This window comes from Haemorhous mexicanus, chromosome 12 (assembly GCF_027477595.1).
Source record: "Haemorhous mexicanus isolate bHaeMex1 chromosome 12, bHaeMex1.pri, whole genome shotgun sequence".
Taxonomy (NCBI): Eukaryota; Metazoa; Chordata; class Aves; order Passeriformes; family Fringillidae; genus Haemorhous; species Haemorhous mexicanus.
This window is the reverse complement of record NC_082352.1, coordinates 6,594,899-6,616,593: the sequence shown is the minus strand read 5'-3', so window position 1 is coordinate 6,616,593 and position 21,695 is coordinate 6,594,899. Positions and strand designations below refer to the sequence as shown.

At 43.6% G+C, this 21,695-nt stretch overlaps 1 protein-coding gene across 2 annotated transcripts in view; it reads right to left on the bottom strand.

Moving 5' to 3' along the window:
• ADAMTS18 (ADAM metallopeptidase with thrombospondin type 1 motif 18) overlaps positions 1 to 21,440 on the bottom strand; it is a 77,867-nt gene extending 56,427 nt beyond the window's left edge. Inside the window, exons 1-3 of one of the 2 annotated variants that reach the window (XM_059856985.1) lie at positions 21,214 to 21,440; positions 20,979 to 21,057; positions 18,794 to 19,110 (exon numbers count right to left, since the gene is read on the bottom strand). In XM_059856985.1, the coding sequence (XP_059712968.1) occupies positions 18,794 to 19,110; positions 20,979 to 21,057; positions 21,214 to 21,315 (498 nt within the window). In that variant the 5' untranslated portion in view covers positions 21,316 to 21,440. Of the gene's footprint in view, positions 1 to 18,793; positions 19,111 to 20,978; positions 21,058 to 21,209 lie in introns of both variants that reach the window. The other variant, XM_059856986.1, reaches the window with a different exon arrangement.
• Positions 21,441 to 21,695: the final 255 nt, after the last annotated feature.

Below are 21,695 nucleotides of genomic sequence, written 5' to 3'. Positions count from 1 at the left end.
AGCACTGACTGACTTTTTGAGAGATGGCTCATTGAGCCCCTCTCAAGTTAGGGTCACAATGTCAATGCTCTGGAAAATATAATCCAAATGAGCAAATTAAGATGTGAAATTAGGTAGAAAAAAACGACAAGGAGCATATCTGGAAAGGAGAAAGGGGCTGAATTGCAGAAAGCGTTGCTGAGGGGAAAGATATTTTTACCCTCGGGAAGCATCAGGAGCAAACAGCCAAGCCAATGGCAGTAAATCATGGTAATTAAGGGAGTTCCTTCCCTCTCCACTCTGACCCACAGACCTTTTTCTGGGAGGTAGCTGCAGAGGGGACAAGGCTGAGGGGCATTTTGCCTCCTTTTGTCCCCCTGAGAAGGGCACTTACACAATGCACCCAGGTCACTGCAGCACTGGGTCAATGGAACAAGCTTCTGAGACACCGTGACACAGACACAATCCCTGATCCACCAACAAAAAGTGAAAAGTCTGGACCCTAAATCCATACACAGATTGTTAAATTAATGACAGACTTTTACAGAGTGTTAAGCACCCAGGAGCTCCCATTGAGCTGAACACTGTCTGTGCAAGCATTTCCAGAGTGCTTTTATACCAATTTGGGAAAGAAAATGTTCTGGGAAACTAGTGAGAATGGACTCTCATGAGGTTTCCAATAATACACATGTATTATTGAAGTCAGAAATCCCACGAGTAAAACTCAGAGCATGTTCATTTTTGATCCTATCCCAAACCAGGCAGCACAAAGGCATGTGAACACACTGAAGGGAAGAGAGAACTTAAGCTAACTAAACTTTTCCCTAGCTTTTATGTTTGCCAAAAAAATTCACCCATCCTCCAGAAAAGCATCAAGCCTGTAAATGGGCAGTTCCTGATGCTGGCCCCAGAGTCAGGGAAGTACAAAGTGATGTTTTATGGGACTGGGTCCTTGGCTGATGAGAATAACCTCAGCAGACCTTTCCTGATTTTCACCAGACTGGAATACCTGGCTCTGTACCACATCAAATGTTTAGGTTAGGTTAATGGCCCTTATACACACTAAAATATTTTTTATCATGAAAGAAGCATTAGAATCGTTGGTTGCCTTTTCTGACTTGAGAATTGTCAGCAGATGGCATTTTTCTTTAGAATCTGACTCAGAAAAATAACTCAATAATTCTGTTTTCTAACATCATATAGATTTCTTGCCAATGTAAAATCTTAAAGGTTCTTAACAATATAGTATTTTATTACCTCACGATCTGACAGAAGGAGAGTACAAGGTTTAAGTTGCCAGCCTGAGTTAGCCATGAAAGACTACTCTGTTTGGCTGCTCAAAAGAAGTGCTATGCAGAACAGTCAGCAATTAAAACAAGGTAACAAAATTGCATGTCTTTAATTATTCCTATATGAACAAAGCCAGAGTTATCTCTGAATAGTGCCTTTGTATTTCTGCAGTTGACTGAGCTTGTTTCAAACGTCTTTATGCAACCCCCTGTCAGCATAGGGCAAATAAGGAAATATTCTTATTTGTTCCTCCACTTATGGTAATTGAAGCAGTCACATTGGTATTTAAATGTATTAAATTGGTATTTATTGCAGGGTAATGAGATATTCTAGAACTAACGCAAAGTTGATTGCTTTGCCACAGATTAAATCCTTGCTTGTCAGTACGTGAGCTCGCTCATTTCTCATGTTTTGGGTTTAAAAAAAAAAGCCAAAAACCAAAAAGAAACCACCCCGGGAGCAGGCAAGATAAATGGATAGAAGAAAAATACTAATGCAAACTACAGCATAACCACACTAACTATACACCAATAATATTTCAGTGAAGTGCCAGAGGTTTACCAAGTTACAGTCAGGATCACTTCATTTACAATTCCATGAGTTGGGCTCTTTGGCTCCCTAGGAAGGTTTTGGAAGGCAATTAGCTAAAACCAACAGCTCAGATTTAGCCTTGGTAGCTGTACAAGCACTTGGGTATGGCCTGTTTAAGCAAATCCCTGCAACTGTAAGATAAAATCTAGAGCTTTTATTAGTTATGACAGTTCTGAAATCCATCACAAAGCAAACAGGAAACAGCAGGATTATTTAATGAGTGCATTTATGCTTCACTTTCCCTAAAAAGAGGCAGCCCACTATTTGTCGTGTGCTGACAGTTGATTAGTTACTCAGGGCACCTCAAGAATAACAGAAAAACTGACTTCAGAGGGTAGCTCAGTGTGTCCCCATGGATGTTTCCCATGTAACTGGGTGCACAGCTTCAGAGAACACTCACAGTGAGAGCAGGATTACCTTTAGAAACCCTCAAAAGCACAGGAAATGCAGCTCCTTCTCTGTCCTGTCATTCTCTGTAAGAGCACAAAACAAAAGCACCATTTAGGTCCCTCTTAAATATCTGAAATGTGCCTTTGAGTTGCCCAGATCTTCAGACAGGGCAGCGTTTCACCCTAAGGTGGGTTTGCTATGAGTTATTTATGCTGCTCAAGGGATTAGGTGAAATGAAAATGTTCTGGCAGGATTCTCCTCCCTCTTTGTGTACAGCTAATCAGTTTTATAGGGCTGGAGTTCAGATGTACCAATATTCTAGAGAAAGTGCATGCCTTCTTAATGAAGCTGCTGCTCCTGGAGTGGTAATAAAGGCAAAACCAATAAGATTAGGGCAGAGTGACACAGAAAATGAACAGCTTAAAAAAAAAAAGACCCAAAAAACCAAACAACTGATGATATATAACTAAAATCAGTACTTGGAAATTCCTTTTCCATAGGTACTTAGCATTAACAGATGCTTGCTTGAGTGTTTCTGATCAGTAACATTCCTCCCTATCAGACAGGCAACTCCAAACAGTGAAAGTCATGAACCAGGCCTTGCAGGCAACACAACTATAAATTATGAGATTTTTAAAAATAATGCCAAAGGGCTCCAGTGTTTTATTTTCTTTCTGATTTCTTGAACCATTTTCAGCTGAGTTTTTAAAAGCTTTTTTTATCCTTTATAATCATGTATACTAGAATCAAAGTTGAGTGGGGTTGGGGGTTTTTTAGTGAAAAAACCTCTTTTCCTGTGATGATGGGACTTTGGCAGATGGACCCTTCAGAGCATTTCATATTGTAAGTGAGAATTAGGCAAGGCTTCATACTCCCTCTCCCTCACAGGACACCCTGTTGAGGTTGCAGACAGTAGAGAGAAGACACTTGCCCAAGCACTGAGACAGCACTTGGAGCTACCTGATGGCAGAACCTTCACCCTGGGTGGGACTCTGGGCTGCAATGAGTTACACCCAACTACATCAAAGCCCCAAGCAAATACTCTCCACATCTGGTGGCTCCCTACCCATACCCACATTTCCCCAGTGCAGATCCTCCAGATACAAGCTTTGCCCTGCCAGAGCTGATGCAAATGAATTTGAGGGGGCAGAAGATCTGAGCCTGTCTGACCTGGGATAATTTGCATTCAAACAAAATAAATCCAGCTCAATTCCCATAGCAATTTTGCTCTGCTATGAATAGCTCAGGCAGCTCCAGTAACGAGGAGCTCGGGTTACATCTGATTGCCAGCTGTATTGCTTACTAAGAAGTTAGGTCAGTGCTTCCCAACCTTTTAATTTTCCTTGTTGGAGTATACATTGCTATGGATTAGTTACATGAGAGAGTGGTCAGAAGGAACTCTGTAGGGAGCAAAGTATCAGCTTTGCTGATATTCCACATACACAGACATATCCATATGTTGAAATATCTACGTGGGAAGGAGAAAGGGAGTGGAACAAAAGAGCTTAGGACATTAAGGGAATGGAAAACAAGAAGCAAAGATGGCCCAAGAGTGAGAATGTCAGGCTGGCGCCTGGGTTATCTGGATTAAACTCCCTGCTCCTCAGCATTTCAGCCTCTCTGTTCCTTATTTATCAGTTTAATAGGCAGGATTCTGTAATCAATGTAGAAAATGCTCATGAAGGACTTGTGAAGGCTCACATTCAACCCTGGCTGGGTTGTCCTGGTAAAGTGCTTCCACCTTCTCTACTCTAAGCTGCAGCCCCAGCCTTCAGGATGCCACCCCACAGCCAGAGCTGTGATCCAGGAGCACAGACCCCCAGCACAGCCAGGTGTGTGCCACCTGACAGGGCTCCCAGCTGGCACTGCCCTGGTCAGAGACACCGTTCCCAAACACAGCCCTGTCCCTCAGCACATCCTGGGCACTGCCAGGGGGCCCCAGCACTGAGCCAGAAACACACAGCACAGCCTGCTCTGGAGGGCTGGAGCTGTGCTCAGGGCTGGGAATTCCTGTGCCATGGGGCTTCCTGCTTGTCACAGGCCTTTAGAGAAAGGGGGTACTTGGTGTCATGGGGTCAAACCCAGCTGGGGATGGAACACCACACCGCCACTCCCTCTGCACCAGGCTGGCACCACTGGGGGAGGCACAGCAGGGCACAATCAATGTCACCCTCTGCCCTTTGGCTGCAGTTATCTCTTTGAAGCAGAAAAGTAGCCTAGGTGTGTCTGAATCTCTTCTTGCCACCAAGAAAAGGTACAACAGTAACACGTTGACTGTCATTCACACAATTAAAGCCAACATACAAGGCAGCAGCATCCCAGAAATCCACCAAGTTGAAATAAGACTTCATCCTTTTCTCAGCTTCCCATAACACTAAAAAACCTGCTCAATGGCAACTCCACATAACACTTCCATGGCCATACAAACACCCTCAGCATTCAGGGCTTACTTTACACGGGCATTTAAATCGTTATTTACTAAGATAAAGGTAACATGATACATCTACATTCCATGGCATGGAAAAGCATCATATTTGTAGGCCCTGCTTACAGTCACAAAACCTGCCTTCACCATATTGCACTGCCAAGTGTACCCTGAGTCCAGGCAGTCTCTGTTTCCCTCCTTGTAGCCAAATGCCACCGATCTGCACTGCTCAGCCATTCCACACCCACCCTGGGCCTGCCCTAAAGCTGTGCACTCATTCACTCCTCTCCCAAAAATCAGCCTCAGCTTCTGTTTTAAGGGATTGATGCCCAAGAGTGACCATGCTGTAACTGCTCTGCTGGAGTAAATGAAAAACTTTGCTAGCCTGTGACAAATCCAGCCACATTTCCTGCTTTTCATAATATTAGAAATGAAAGTTTGATGAAAATAATTTTTGGTATTATTTTTCTAAATCCCTGTAGTAGATATAACTCTGATGACATGCAAAACCCACCACCACAAGGTCCTGGTTTGGTATAAAATAGAACATAATGCCACAACTGTCTTAAAATGGACACAGAAATACTTAATACTGGCCCAGGCTGTGGTAAGGTGAAGTAAATCCATTTTTTAACCCAATGCATCAATTTACACCTCCTGCCATGCTGTCTGTGGCAAGGTCAGAGCCCAACACACAGGGCTGCAGCAGCATTTGGAGTGGTAACCAGTGGCTTCCAGGTATTCAGCCCCAAGTTTGGACCCCCTGAACACATATGCAGAACTAAACTGCTCATGAAAGGTTACCCTGATTTTACCACCATCAGACTTTAGTACAAGCATCTGAATTATGCAACTGTTTAGCAGGGATGAGTGTTAAGACAACAGTGGGGAAAAAGACAGTGTGGGAGCATTTACTTGTGTCTTTTCACTGAAGAAATCCATTCAATTATGTGTTATGCCAGCAAAGCACCATTTGCCAGGCTTTCCATGCAAGTGAACAGCATTTCTTCACAAAAGCATCTGCTCAGTAGAGTGTTTCCAGCACAATGCCTTACCAATATGAGGCTCTCAAAGTATTGTTTGTGGATCAAAGCCCTGTGATATTCCCTGAGATCTCAGGAAAGGGGAAAATGTAAGTGGCAAAAGGGAAGGTAGTGTCTGAAAGCAACTTTGTATTCTATGTGATGTTCTTTGTATTATGTTGGCTCAAGATAACAAAATATCTATTGAACAGATGTTGCCACTATGTTAAACACTACAGGCCTTCTGACTGAAATAAAGATGCAGCGAAGACAAGGGAGATATTTGTTGACAGCTCAGAATGCTGCAAAGTTACAAAGGGATGGTTAAAAAAAAAAAATTGTATCAGCAGAAGATTTAGGAGGCAAAATTTCCTAAGCAGCCTGACCCTGTTTCTGCCATGAATCTACTGAACAATAGGTTAAGCAAAGGTCAGGTTAAGCACAGGTTAAGGAAAAAGCTCCAAGAAGAGGAATGTGCTGCTAGGGTCACAGAGCTCTGGGACACCAGGGGAGTGTGTGAGAGTCACAGACACTCCAGTCTCCACTGCTGCTCCTACTCCCAGGGCCTGAGAGGGCTCTCTGCTCCCTCCTGGCAGCCCCAGGCACCTGAGCTGGCTGCACAGCACAGCCAGCAGCGACAGAGGTGCTGCACAGCCCAGCTGCTCCTGCCTCTGAGCCCTTGGCCAGGAATCGGGACACGCCTGCTCTGCTGAGAAGTACCACGTGAGTGGAATAATTAGTACATCAGAGCACCCATCTCCCATAAACAGGAGATAATCTGTCTGCTTTCATAAGCAAGAACTAGAAAAGTGAACATGAAAAGTGATAAATGTGGTCCTCCCACTCCAAGCCTCTCTGAAGCTCCGTGTGACCTGCACAGCCTCTGATTTATCACACTCAGATAGAATCTGCTCTGCTGGAGCCTGTCCTCAAGCCCCATCCCTCACAGTGGTGTATCCCCGGCTTCTCCCCAAAGTAATCTGGCTGCCCAGTGGCCTCTGAAGGGGCACAGCCTGCCCCAAGGTTGCTGGCTGATGGTAGTTCAGCCCTCCTCATGCCTACACACTTTCCTGCTGGAAGTTCCACGTGCTTTAGTGCAATCCTGCCACTTCCCAGTGAGGATTTGCCCAGCTTAACACATCAGACCACAGACAGGACTGCTCCTGCAATCCATCTGGATCATCAGTCAGTCCCTCCACCTTTTCTTCTTTCCAGGTGGTAAGGCAAACAGAGGAAAAGCCAGAAGGAGCTCTTGTGAAACATTTCCTCTCTTCACAGCGTGTTACAGCTCACACTCCTCCCCCAGCAGAAAACCAGCAGTGTTAATGTGCTAGAGAAGTAAATTAGGCACAAATAGCACCATGGGGAACTTAAATATTTTGAGTGTATACCATATAATCAGGAAATGCCCACCCTCTTTATCTGTTAGGAACAAGGAAACCGAAAGCTTTGTAATTTTAAACTGCCCATCAGCTGCTGTGAATCACTCAGGCATCTTGCTGGGGAGAGGCAGCACACACAAGAACACTGGCAAGATAAGAGAGGGTTTAAGCTACACTCCCCATCCTGTCAGAATAGATTCAGCCCAAGATTTCACATTTGATCATCCCTCTCCAGGGCTTCTCTTTAGACACCTCCACTGAGCCTCTCAAAAGGACTAAAATAGGACACTGATCATAGTTTTTCAGATTATTTATACTAATTCTTACAAGATTCACCAATCTGAAATTTTATAAAATACAGATTTACAGCGACTTATTCCTTTAACATATTTTAACAAATAAAGGAAGTAATGTGAGACTCAGTCATATGCATCCTCCACATTATAAACTTTTGCAATAAACCTATACCTTCCATTTACTACAAAAATTAAAGACAAACTATAACAACCTTCTCTTTAAAATGCAATTCCTTTCCTGAAGAAGCACAACAGTGTTGCTTTAAATCATAATAAGAATGATTGAACAAGTTATTGAACAGCAGAAAAGACTACAGCCATAAACAGCATTGTCATGTGCACCTCTATAGAAAAACAAATATATTCATATTTCAGATGCAGTGGACACAGAATTGCACTGACTGTTGCAAGATAAAGATTTAATAAAGAATAGGCACCAATTCAGAGCATTGGTATAGAAAAGAATGTATCAGTATATAAATTCTTCTTCCTCTTTACTGGCAATCAGGTGCAAAGGCTATGCTGTCATTAAAGGACGTGCAATATACAGGGAGATATTCTGGAGCATATGGGCACCATTCTGAGCAGGCTGATGGTGGGCAGGAAACTCTCCCAAAGGGAAACACTCCCCATCTTCTGCTAATCCTAACACAGGAGAAGGGCTGTGGAGGCAGAACGACCTTGGCTTTGCACAAATGCTGGCTTGCAGAAGACAGACCTTCATTCTGTATGAACAACATTTCCTTCTGTTTTGTTTCTCACATTAGAGTGGGTTCCCAACTTTCCCAAACTGTAGTCCTACAAATGACTAAATAAATCATGTGAACAGCCACAACAAAAAAATATACTATTCCCTCAGCCCTCAAGCTATTTGCAACTAATTTAGTGTTGTGGTGCTGTTCTGAGCACCAGAAAGCTAATTTCCAAGAAATGCTTGGAAAATTAAAACAAAAATAAACTTCTGATGGCACTACAACCCAAAAGCTGGGAACCTGTAAACAGAATCAGTGCAGTACTCAGAGGCCAAGAGCACAGCCTGGCACATTTCTGTTCGTAGCTGTAACTGGTAGTAGATGGCAATACATCAGCCCTCTCTGATTCAGCTCCTTGTCCAAATTGTCCTTTCCCTGGTATTTCATCTGTCCCACTGATGGAAAACACAAACCTTTGTCACCACAGCATTATCCTGATGCTCACAGCCATGGCACCACCTGCACCCTGTTCTGTCCCTGGAATCACAGTCTTCATTACCCAGAGCTGCAGGGCTCTGTGCCTCAGGCAGCTCGAATGACCACCCAGCTCTCTGGAAAACACAGGAATCAATTAACCATTTCTGTAACATGCTTCCCTCTCTGCAATTACTCAGCTTTCCTACCATGAGCAGGAGATGAATGAGGTCTTGTCCCCTACAGGTGTTCTGTGATGACACCTGATAATATGCCCTCACAATTTCACAGCTCAAAACCTGCCAAGTCCATCTCCTGTCTAACAAGGACAAGAGGCCTCAAAATGTACAATCCTCTTTTATTCCCATCACCAGACTTGACTTTATCAGGGCTGGATTTGGGTTAGGCCACATAACCTCCTTACATTTACTTGTGGCTTTGCATTTTCTGGTGGCCATTGCTCTTCCTTTGCTCCTTTGCTGTCGGGATGCTCTGGCAGCAGAGTGGAATGACAGCACTTGGCACCAGGGCACTGAAACCCATCTGGCAACTGCAGGCACTGCATGCCAAGCACTTGGGTGCACTTTCCAGCAGTAGTAGCAGCAGCTGACTCTCTGGAAACTGGCTGAGCTCCTGCCACGTCTCACTCCTGGCTGCTCTGCTCTGAGCAGTCCATGAGAACAGCAAGGCTCAGCCTGCAGATGGGGTTTGCCCTCCAGCACACCGCTTGCCTCCATCTAACTTCTGATTCAGTGAAATCTGATTATACAGCACCACCCTGGAGTATGTCCAACAAGCATTTCGGGGTCTGCCAGGAGCAACAGACACGTTTCACTTTCCTGATGAGCCAGTGGTGCCTCCCCTTTCCAAAATATCTCGCTAAACCAAACAGCAATGGCAGCAGTGCATCCCAAAAAAGTGGTGTGCCTACTGACTCAAGGGCCAAGATGATGGAGGAAGGAATAAAAGACACTTCCCAAGGCCAGGTTCAGATCCAAATCAGGCAGAAGGAAACTTTTTACTCACCACAAGAAGCTTTAGATGAAGCCCCTCAACCAGGGCTGCAGGAATCAGCAGACATCAGCAGCTCACTGCTGTCTCAGCTTGGAAACTCTTTTTTCCTGCCCCTTTGCTCAAGCTTTTGCTGCTTGGAGTAGGATAACAATCCCACCACCAGTATGCGATGTAGGGTAAAAAAATACCCATATGGCTTCCAGCATGGAGAGAACCAGCTGAGAGAGCGAGCCCAGAGCTCCTGTTGTGGCAGACTGGTCTCCACAGTGGTGTCAGAGATGTTTATTACAAACAATGAAATGCAGAGCAGCCTAAAAGGAATTATTCGTTATCAGAAAATGTAAAAAAAAAAAGTGAAAATGTGACAGAAGCATTTTTCTTGTATATGCCATAATCATCCACAGTGGACTTCAAAAGAAAAATCATCTCTGCCCTAGTTCAACACTGTTATTTTAACATTTAATTTATATTTACATCTAACAAAACAAGTAACATAGGTTTCTGTCAGGTGTTAACAAGAAATGACACTGGGTGGCCACATCATGAGAGAAGCTTAAACTTTCTTGTCTGAGGCTGCATTACAGCATTTATAGCTGTCCCTCACCATGACTAGCTTGTACTTTAACAGCAATATTATTTGAAATATTTCTTGAGGTTTAGTCTTGCCTAATTTTAAGGCCTACTGTTTTGATGACTTCTTCCTAAAAAAAAAAAAAAAAAAAAAGAGTGCATGGCATAAGACAGGCCTGGTCAAGAAATAACTATTTTAAAAAGAAAACCTCTCTTTAATTTCATGACTTGGAAAGAACTGATTACATTCTGGAGTTACATAAATTCTATATCTCATGGCAAGGAAAATGTAGGTCTGAAGAATAATCCATGATTCTTTAGTTTGTGTACTCTGCCACAGAATATAATATTACACTCTTAAATTAGTCAGAAGCCACACTGTGCTGCAGAGTATAAAAACAAAAGTGAGGGCTCAAGCTAGGTCAAGCATATTTTGTATAAGTCCATTAAAAATCTCATTCCATTAATATTATTAAAGATGTTGAGACACAAAAGTCCTTCAATTAACATATATTAGGCAGGCAGGCACAAGCATTCAAGTGATCCCACTGTGAACAGCAAGAATCCAGCCCTCAAAGAATAAAGCCCCAAGTGTGCTGTGTACAGAGTGGGGCAGCCTGAAATGCAAAAGCCCAGGGGAGTGAAAAGGCAACACCCCATTGTCTCTGCAAGCAAATATCACTTTATTGCCTCAGCTTCCTCTTCTCTTAAGCAGGTTTGTTCTGGGCCTTGTTATTGCAGTAGGAATAACTTCAAGACCTATTATCTTTGTCATCCAACTTTTGCCTTTCACCATTTTTTGGCAGTCACTACCTGGGCAGCCACATATGAGATTCAGGGAAAGGGTTTTCATCTGACTGTAGAAGTTGTTTGCAGATTTCCCCAGCTTATGAACTAACTTTGCAAATAAAAGAAATTAACTTGCATGTTCCAGAAATCACTCTGGACAATAATGGTTCCCACGGTACCAAGCTTCAACCATCAAGACTCATTCCCTCCCATCTGCCCTGATTATTTGACATTTCTTCACCCTCATTCTTGGTGACTTCCGAGCAGGATAAACAATAAAAGGTTACTGATGTCAACCCATTGTGTGCCAGGATGTTGTTCTCATCAAACACAGAGCAGAGCCAGCACTGAAGCTTAATTAATACATGTTTGTAAATTGTGCTGAGCTGCAAGGCTTTATGATTTCAGGTTTCTTCTGTAAATGTTTACCTCAGAGCTTTAGTCAATGCTCCACTGTCTGAACCCAAGATAAGTTCTGCTTCCATCAGCTATTCACATAGCTGGTCAAATCACTGTCAGAGCAAATCAATAGGAAATTCCTTTAGCATACAGTAATTTATGGTAGACCTGCAGCAACAGAATTGGGATTAAAATGGGATAAGAAAAGGCAAGAAAGAACCAACATTTTTGCTCCCAGTGACATGATCAAAAAGACAGAAGAAAACCTTGTTTGCAATGGAATTATCTGCTAAAATTCAATTCAGATACCACTTAAGGGCTAGTCAGACCCTTTGGAAGACAAAATAAGTGTTTTTTGGAAAAAAAAAATAATTCAAGTCTGGGTTTCAGCTGCTAATACTCACTGTAGGTCCACTGCCAGCTCTCACAGCAGAGATAATTAAGTTTAACCCCTCTCCTGCCAGCTCACTGGGAGAAGACCATGACAAAGTGAGGCACACAGAGCTCCTGGAAAGCAGGTATTTCCTAGAAAATCCCGAGCAGGCTCTATCTCTGTAAGTCAACAACAGTGCTAACGCTCAGGAGAGAATGAAATCAGATGCAAAGAGCTCTAAAGTGATCTAGAGGAACTGACTGATATATCATGGGCATCACCACCATGGATACCTTTATTTAGCATAGTTCCAGCTTTTATTTTGATCCATGTGCTGCAAATTTCCAAACCACAGCTCTTAGGGCTCCAATCTTCCCTCCTGCTGCAGTACTGGACAGCAGTCCCAGTGATCCTCTCTTTCAGAGTAAAGAACCTGCTGTACACCAGGAAGACAAACCCCTCCTTAAGAAGCTGCAAATTAGAAAACATTACCATAAATATCTTGTGGTCGTGAGCACAATACCGTAACAAACAAAAACTTGAGGAGCCAAAACAGGCGAGGGACTTCTGGAGCTGGTGACAGAACTCCCAGTGAGCATCCAGGGCAGCTGTGACTGAGCAGCCTACAGTGACTTGAAGCCAACTCCCAGCAGAGTGCAAGTGTGTCACAGAGCTGTCATCATGATCAGGGCTCTGCTTCTGCACAGGGTGAGCAGAGAGTAAGCCTGGGAAAACAGCACTCTACAAGAAGAGTTTTGATGGCACCATTTGCTCAAATTAAGTGAATTGTGAGGGGCTCAGGGCACACCCGAGACGCTCCTGGGCTGCCCACTCCTGTGCCCTGTGTCAGGCACAGATCTCCAGGAGTGGGCTGCTTGAGCTGGACTTGAGCTGCAGTTTCACAGACTGGTGTTGTGTTTTGGGTAAAGAAAAGCCTTTACACACCAGGTCTGCCAACCTGGTATCCTCCTCCAACACTTCCAAAGTGGAGGAAGAAAAGGGGAAAGACAGAAATAAACCCTTATTTAGGTCGATCAGTGACTAGAAGCTTCTATTAGTTATTAAAATCTGCCTCTAAAAAGAGAATTTTTTGTCCAGCAGTTCCCAGCTGTGCAGAAGAGAATACACTGCCTCTCAGCAGCAGAGATGGTACAGCCCCCATGAAAACAGTGCTGCTGAAAATAAAAATCCTCACGACATCAAAGACATCCTGTTATGGAGGGGTCACGTCTGGGCAGGCAGGTCATCCACTCCTGACCCTCACAAGGGCATTTGTCTGTAAGCTTCTCTCTAATGGACTAGGCAAAGTGTGGGAACTAGGCTTAGTGGAAAGGCTTTGCTACAGCAAGGAAAACACTGATGCTTCAAGCATAGATAGTGACTACTGATTGCTATGGAAGTGGTGATAAGACTGCTGTTAACAAGGGCCAGGATGAGCTATCTCTGTACAAATGGATACTCCCTGTTTCTGGAAAACCACTCCGAGGGTTCAAGCAATGGTGCCCATGGAAGCCTGAAGTTTGGCTGGAAATACTCCAATGAACCATTTGTTTTCACACTCTGCTGCCAGCTGAGCAATGGCAGAGCAGGCACAAGTGACAGAGGACCAGCTCCTGTGGACACTCAAGAGCAGCTGGGCGACCACAGCCTACTGTGCTCTGTTTCCTCTATGCACATTCCAGGCTTTTTAACATAAAACAGGAAGAAATACAACTTCTATTGCTTTTTCTGCCAAGCAGAAGCAGATTCTTTCTCATCATTAGTTCTCTTTAATTCCACTTCTTACCGACCAGAAATCAGTAGTGCCAAAACACCTGGGATACCACAGCCTTTGTCTCGCAGAGCAAAAGGCAGAGTTAAACTGAAAGCTTATCAGACAGATATGGAGAAGGTTGATCAATAACCTAATCACACAATTCATCACCAGTCAGGTCAATGCTGAGACCAGAAACACTGCCTTGGATTTTTCTAATATAACCTAAAATATCCTCAAGAATATGACCTTTTCCCGTTGCCACCTCATTTTCCTCCAGAGATTTTTCTTATTTTCATATTTACCATAATATGGAGTAATGGAACAATAATGGAAAAACCTTCACCAAAATAGTGGACAAAAGGATGATCCTGTAAAACACAGTTTGTATTTTATAAAGAATGGAGATGCAATAGTGTGTGAATACAAAGAAAATCATCGAACTCCATGAAAGAAGCTGTTCATGCTGGGCTGGTACAATGGCAGAAAATATAGGATTTGTGTATTGGCTTCTGGGTGGACTAAAACCACCTTTAAGAATGAGAAAAACCACCAGCTCTGTAGTTAGCTTCTCCTCAAGGCCCCACTGGGCCAAATTTTGTTGTATTTTTACAGCTGTCAATTTCTAAAGGACCCTCATTGCAAACAGCAATTATGCTGTACTTTCCCCAGCAGTCTGGCTCAAGGAGTTTAATGGCAGTTTGTCTGCCTAAGAACCTTGGGATTTGTCTCAACATATTTAATTGGACTTAAAGTGTGAGCTCTAGGAATAGGAGGCTGCTGTTAGCATCAACTTAAATAATGCTAATGCCAGGTGCAATTAAATGACTACAAAGAGTAGGTACATGAGCTGCCTGGCCTGCTTGCCTCCTAGGTGGTCAGACTGCATCAAGAAGCTTTTATTTTGTGGCTTCTTTGATACTTTGAGCAAAGCCCTGCCCTCAGACACACACACACACACCTCCTCCACTGAATTAATACATCTCCTGTTTATCTCTCAGTCTATAACCCTTCTTGTCTAGAATCCTCTGACAGCTCAAGGAGTGCAACATGATTCATCCCTCCCTCCTTTCTCCTCCTTTGACTAGACACTAATAAACATAACACAGCTTGAGACAAAGAGGCTCCTGAGAATGACAGAGTCAAACACATCTTGGCAAAACCAGAGGAGGGCACCACTTCTGACTGAGGTACACAAATCACAGGGAGAGAGGAACCCAGACCCACCTCTGGTGTGAGCAGGTGCAGCCTCTCAGGCCTCCATGCCAGTGATAAATTTGGCCTGGAAGATAACACTGTGTGTCACATAGCTTTAAAGGATTTGAACTGTTCCACTGAACTGAAATTCCTTTTTCTGACCCAAAATACACACACATCTTCTCTGTGAAGGAATGGCAGGAGAGTTCCTTATGTTGGATAAACAGGTCTTTCCTCTGGGCACGCATTTTGTACTTGCTCTAGACCCTTCACCTGTGTCCTGTAGCCCACAAATGCTGTATAACAAACCCCTCATTCATTAGGGCCACAAATTCCTCTGCTGTGTACTGGATTATAAGCTTGTTTGACTTTGCCAGAGTTCATGTTCACAAGGGGAACATGACTTCTGCTCCCAAAAGCACAGTTATAAATTACTTTTGAGAATGTCTCTACAATACAACTGGAGACCTCTGAGGTTCTCTTGTGTTCTGCCCTGATTTACTGTGTGACTGCAAACAACTCACTTCATACAGAGGACTCTGTGCACATAAACCTAAGGTAAGGAGACAAAAACTGGCCTATAAAGAGAGGCAAACAACACTCTGTGATACAGGCTAGGAAGGCAGCAGTAAATCTTTCAGATGCCATCATGGAAGTGGAGTTAAAGATGGTGAACACACAGCAGATCTCCTTTTTAATGCAGATTAAATAGCACAAAGTGGATGAGAATGGGAAAGGGAGAAAGAGGTAGGAATATACACAACCACACTGAGGAGGTCCTAAAAAACCAATTTGTTATTCAAAGAGTGGCCAGCATAATCTCTTTCAGAAAAACTTGAAAAACCATAGTAGTCTGTGGATTTGGTACAGTTCACCCCTCAATGAGCCACCTAAAGGCAATTATAAGTAATAATAAAAGCAATAAAAATACAATTACAGTAAGTAAGAATTCGCTCAAATCAAGATTTTGGGAAAAAAGGTTGAATGTGGAAAGAACAAACAGTTTGAATTAGAGAATGAAAACAGGGGATGAAGCAGCAAGACAAACCACTAGCCTGGATTTACCAGGTGGGAGAGCAGAAGGCACTGAAGGAAACTCCAAAAAGTCATGCAGGAATAAAACAAGAGGTTTATTAAATGAATAATGAAAAATCAGTGAAGAAAAGTAAAAAAAAACTTGCATTACTTTTTATTTGGGGCACATTAAGATGATGCTAAAGAGAGAAACTAGCTTTGCATTTACTAACATAAACTCATTGTCCCAAAGTTGCAAGAGTGAAAAAATGATCCCAGGGAGTAAGAATGCATTAAAAATATGTGAAAAAATTATAACTTCTGTGGAAAGGAATAGATCGTGTTCTCCACAGAAGGTGCAGAACACAGTTTTCATTTACAAACCAAGTAAAAGCACTGGGGTTTTGCTGTATAACAATGCTCCAGCAAGCAAAGGATGCTGACTGAAGCAGAAAAAGGGCAGAAGACGGAAAAAAGCAAGTTTCCATTTGAAAATTGAAGCACTTTGATGATGAAAAGAGGCAGTACTCACAGTAAAGCTGGGCCCATTCTCTTGAAATGCTCACTTACTCTATTAGAGACTTGTTCAGATAAAGATCCAGTTCTGCCTTCTGACACATCAAGAAAATTGTGTTGACTGATGGAAACATTTGGTCTCAAATCAACAAATCAGCATAAAAACGTGGGGCCTTCCTGTCAACTAAGCCATTAAAATGTAATATACACACATCTCTTAACAGATCTAGACCAAAGCAACAAATTCTTGCTCCTTTCCAGTGTTAAGTTAAGGTCATCCTGCCTAACAAACCATTTCATACAGGCTCTCCCCAAAGTCTCCTCTGCAGGCACTGGCAGATAACAGACAGCTGAATGACTGAATACTCTAGGTCATCCAAAAAATTAGATCAAAGAGTCCCCGTAGTCCATTGAAATGCAATTGCTTCCAAATCACATTGTGGTGTTCCAGGCTTGAGAGAATGGGTCACTGCAGCTCTATTGTAGAGAAGCTATTGCTAATGAAAGGAACAATGGAAAGATTAGTGCTACCAACCATATAGAAGAAACACCACTTTCGGTTTAATTGCAGTGAACAAAGCAAATAGGAAAGAAGGGCAACCAAGTGACAAAAGTAGTTGGTGCAAAAGGATATAGAAGCTATTCACAAGGTTCTCTTGATCAGAGCACAGCGTCCAGACTTAACATTTGGTTGCTGAATTTGGATCCCAGGGAAAAGTGACGTGGGTGTCATTACAGACAGCTGACGACATCTTTAAGAGGACAGCCTTGTAAACTGAAAGACTCAGAATCCTGTTGGTAAATTGCCTGGGATTCATTAGGTGCACTGAAATTAATAGATGGATAGGGAGAAAAAGGAACAATTGTACTTTGGGATACCTACCCTACAGGAGATTATTGTAAGTAAAGGTTTACTTCATTTGCCAGTTTGAAACAACATTCTAAGGCAAAATCTATTGAACCTTGAAATTAATTTTAAACAGAGATTCTATTTGTTGATAATCTAGGAACTTCCATAATAAGTTTGTTCATACCACAATATTTATTCTCTTTTGATCAGTTTCTGGATCTTTTCTAAGTGAAGCTTACCAGTCATAACAACCTCTGTGTCGAGACAGTGGTAAAAGATCCATTTCACTCTCAGTTAAGATCACCACATTCTGTTCCTCTGTGACCTGAGGCAGGCTTGAACCTCCCTTCTCCAGACAAGACCTGACAAGCCCAACTTCGCTTAGCTCAGAAAGCATGTTAAAAACCAAAATATGGCCAAACAGGGGAGATCTCCCAAACTGTACCTGCTGTGTGTAGGTAGAGCACTTCCCATAGCAAAAAGACAAAATGAGGGAAAACAGAGTATTTTTCTGAGTAAATCTGATAAAAGGTGGCAGTTGTTAACACAAAGCTTCCATTAAAACAGCTGAGCACATTTGGTATTAACAGTTCAGAGTCACAAACACAACTTTAAAAGCAAGAGAAAGTTTCAACCCAGCTCCTGGCACCTGCTCCAAACTCACATTTGCAACTGTTCAAATGAACTGTTAAGATTCCTCCAACTTGATGGGAGGGGGAAACAAAAATAAAAAAAAAAAAAGCACAGCATTCAAAATATAACCCAGACCACTTCAGCCAGTTATCAACAGCCCTTCCTAATGAACAGGCTTCTCAAGTCACTGATTCCAGTTTCAAAGGAAACACTGGCTGTCTCAAGTGTTCCTTCTTTGGTCCCGTCACACACTTTAATAGCCCTCAGAGACAAGTACCTTTGCAAAACAGATTTCTAGAGGGTGACCCAACATATCCTCTGGACCTTTAGTCAACCACAAAGCACACAGATGACTTCATAGACTTCCCACTCAATGTCACTGCCTTCCTCTGCAGCCATAGCAGACTGCTTTGCAAGTGCAAGCAATTAAGCCTTAAAAAACATCCTAAGCTATTAATTCTGTAGACAATTCTCCTAAATTACATCAGTAAAGCTTTCTCTGCAGGCAATGAGCACTGTCAAATTTATTTTGAAAAAATCACCTGTGAATAATGGTTTTTCATGAACTTGGCTGACAGCCATAAATGGAAAATACACAATGATAATATTTAACACATTCATAAGAGATCAACTCATCAAGACCTGTAAACCCAAATAACGCTTGAATTATCAAAGGAAACAAAGGGAAATTTGTTCATAAGTCCTGCCAAGCTAGGAAATTCACCCTTCCTTAAATTAGTTGACAAACCTAGGTATAATGTTTTTTCACAAGTTTCTGGACAGGCTTTTTTCCTTTATTCACCACAGTTCACAAAGGCAGGAAGAACTTTGACTTAAGAGTGAGGAGAAATGTATAAACTATCACAGACTGTAACAAATTGCTATGGGATAATTACTAGGACTACCAGCTAGTCTTGGTTTTTTTTTTTTTCCTGAAAGACTGCCATCAAAAATTACAAAGGTTTGGTGCTGTTCATTGGCTATAACAAAGTCTCTTCTGTTAAATACAATAGCAACTAGTGATACTAGAAAAATCACAGAAGGGTTTATGGTGTTTTGACTATTATATGAACTACATACCTTCAGCTACTATTGCAAGCACAGAACTACTTTTAATGCTGATTTGTTTTAAATAGACACTTACCAAGCCTACACACGTAGATATTGCTACCGAGGAGGTGCTATCATTCCTTATAAATCCCTGGTAGAAACACTGCTCAATTTCATGGTCCTGAGAATCTGCCACGCCATCTTTCCCGAGTACCTGGACAATAAAACTGCTGCTTAAAATGGTCGAAGGTTTAAGCTCTAAGTGAAGTTCCTGTCCAAATGCTGAAAATTTGTAGTGCAAGGAACTCTTTGAACTCTGAGTTGATCTCTTTCTCCTAGTACTGTGCAAAACATCATGTGAAATGTACGATCCGCTGGCATCCACTCTGACAGGTGTCACAAACACATAATCTGTAACGAGAAAGAGTTGGCCATCAGCTCTGGCATCCCACAAACAAGGCACTCTGACACGGTGTCAGGCACTTCCTATGGCATGGAGCATTCCCTCCTTTTGGGGCTGCCCTGCAGGCTCTGTGTGTGCTGTCTCGCCTGCATAAATTCACCCCCGTAGGTCCCAGAGGCTCTCAGCCTGTGTTTGTTTCCTTTGTGCCCCACTGAGAGGCACAGACTAACTAGCAGAGCTGTGAACATTCCCACAACTGCTCCTCTGAAGACATTTGTCATCACCAGCAGATCTGTAGGTTTTCCCCTCCCCCTGTATTAATTGTTGTCAAATGTGAAGGCCACTTGGGTTTGAGAGGCTTTTCCCTTCCCTAAGAATGCAGCAAATGCTGTGTCACTGTAGGGGTAGCTGTGACTGAGACCTTGCAGAACTGTACCACTCCTTCAAATGGATTAAAGGATTAATTTATTAATGCCTTAACTGAGTGAGACCTCATCTCTTTGTAGTGACTTGATTAGACTGGGTTTCAAATTGTAACTGACCTCCAGCAGAAGGAGATTACATCCTACCTCATAACCTTTAGTCAGCCATTGCTAATTGCATGTCAAAGAAGTTTATTGTTTTGGATGAAATATGCAAAAAAATCACGAAACTATTTTTGAGGAGAACACTCTGATCTGCTGTGAACCACCTAAAAAAAGGAGGGTGAAAGAGGCCATAATTCAGCTGGCTGTACAAGCAGGTGCCTCACTTGCAGTACATCACCATTGGTGCTGACCTAGCCATGAAGGGATTACCTGTGTCCTGGAACCAGGATCTGAGTTTTTAGCTGTTTCCTGAACTAGGATCTTTGTACCCATTCCTGGTAGCTTAAGAAATTATGCTGAAAAAACTGCTTCCCTACCCTATTTAATTTGTGAGCTGTGTTTCTCTGTGGACACTTAGAGATGTCCATGCACTTGACAAACAATTAATTTCTCTTCCTAAATTGAACTAACACCATCAAAAAAGAAGAAAACCCCCTTTTTTTTGTGTTCTAACAGATGTTGCAAATCTCTCAATCAATCTCTTTGCCTGAATGGACTTTATTGGACACACATTAGGCTGAAAACATAACCACTGACAGGTTGCTTTTCCTTAGACAGTGGAAACAATACATCAAGAGCTTTCGCTTTCCTCCAGTGGTGTTAATCAACAGCAGAAGTTGAGGGCGCTAAGCAGGCTGGTGGCCAAAAAATGCAAGCAGCTGCTGGAGAGAGGGAATCCCCCAGCGAGCAGAGCACAGGGTGCAGGAGGGGTTTCCTTTCTGCACCCTGGGGTGGTTCTCTGTTGTACTTTGTTTCTGCTCACACACAATACAAAGCATATACTGCACTTCAAAAGTCCCAAAGCCATCAGCATCTATGTGCTAGTCACTCCAACCTGGGAACAAACGGCTCCTGAGCTCCCACTCACACAATCCCTTTCTCTCCTGGCTTTTTCCCCCCTTACCCTGCATTGCACAGTTCCTCTTGCTCCCCCACACAAATCTTTTTGTTACTTTTGTCTCACTGCTTCCACAACAGACACACGAGGTTTTGCTGTTGTGGCTACACACGCATTCATCTTTCTAACCGCACATGGAAACGTGGATGTATTTACCATCTCATTCATTTGCTTTGCTGCTACATATTGTTCCTTTCAGCTTTAGCACACAGGGCTTTACAAGTTAATCCCTGCCCATGGTTCACCATCCCGCAGTAGCCAGCCTGCTTGCTCTTTATGCTCCCTAAACACTGTGACTTCTCCCCTCTAAATATTCACTCCACGAAAAAAAGAAAAAAAAAAAAATCCATGCAAATGTTCACATACAGACAACAGAAAGAGCTATACAAACCATGAGTCAATTCACTGATGCTGTCACTGGTTAAAGTTGCTGCATGAGACATGCAACAGAGGCAACACAGCTGAAGGGTCTGCAAGAGAAAGAAAAAATAAAAGAGAGAAAGAGAAAAGGAGTATCGGACGAAGCTTCCTTGACAAGGCAAGGCAGAAAGACAAGGCACCAGAACTGCAGTAACCTGGTATGAAAGCACACTAGGCGACCGCAAAAGAAAGTGCTCTCGACCTGCCTTTACAGTGCTTCCGAGCCACGGGAGAGTCTGGAATTGCATGGAGCTGCCGCCGAGAATCGCAGCAGGTAAAGTCCAGACGGCCAGCAGGAGACAGTCCATGTTCCGCCGCGCACCTGGCGAGTGCTACCTGCTCCCCGAAGCGTGCGGCGGGCGCGCCCGCCTGCCCCGCATGGTCACCTGGGCGCTGCCCCGCAGCCGCTGCGGCGGCCGGCGGAGCGCGGGGAGCGGCGCCCAGGTGAGCGCGGCCCCGGTGCCCGAGCGCTTTAAGCCCCGCCGCCGCCGCCGCCGCCGCCGCCGCGGGGCAGCGCTGCCTCCGGCGCCGCGTCTGGCGCGGCCGCACCCGGGGGGCGAGCGGGGCGGGCGGGACCCGCGGGGCGGAGCTGGGCCGGGCCGGGCGGGACAGCGGGCGGGAGGCACCTGGGGCCGGGCACGGCGGAGCAGGGGCGGGGGGAGCCGCGCAGGGCAGGGCTGGGCGCACC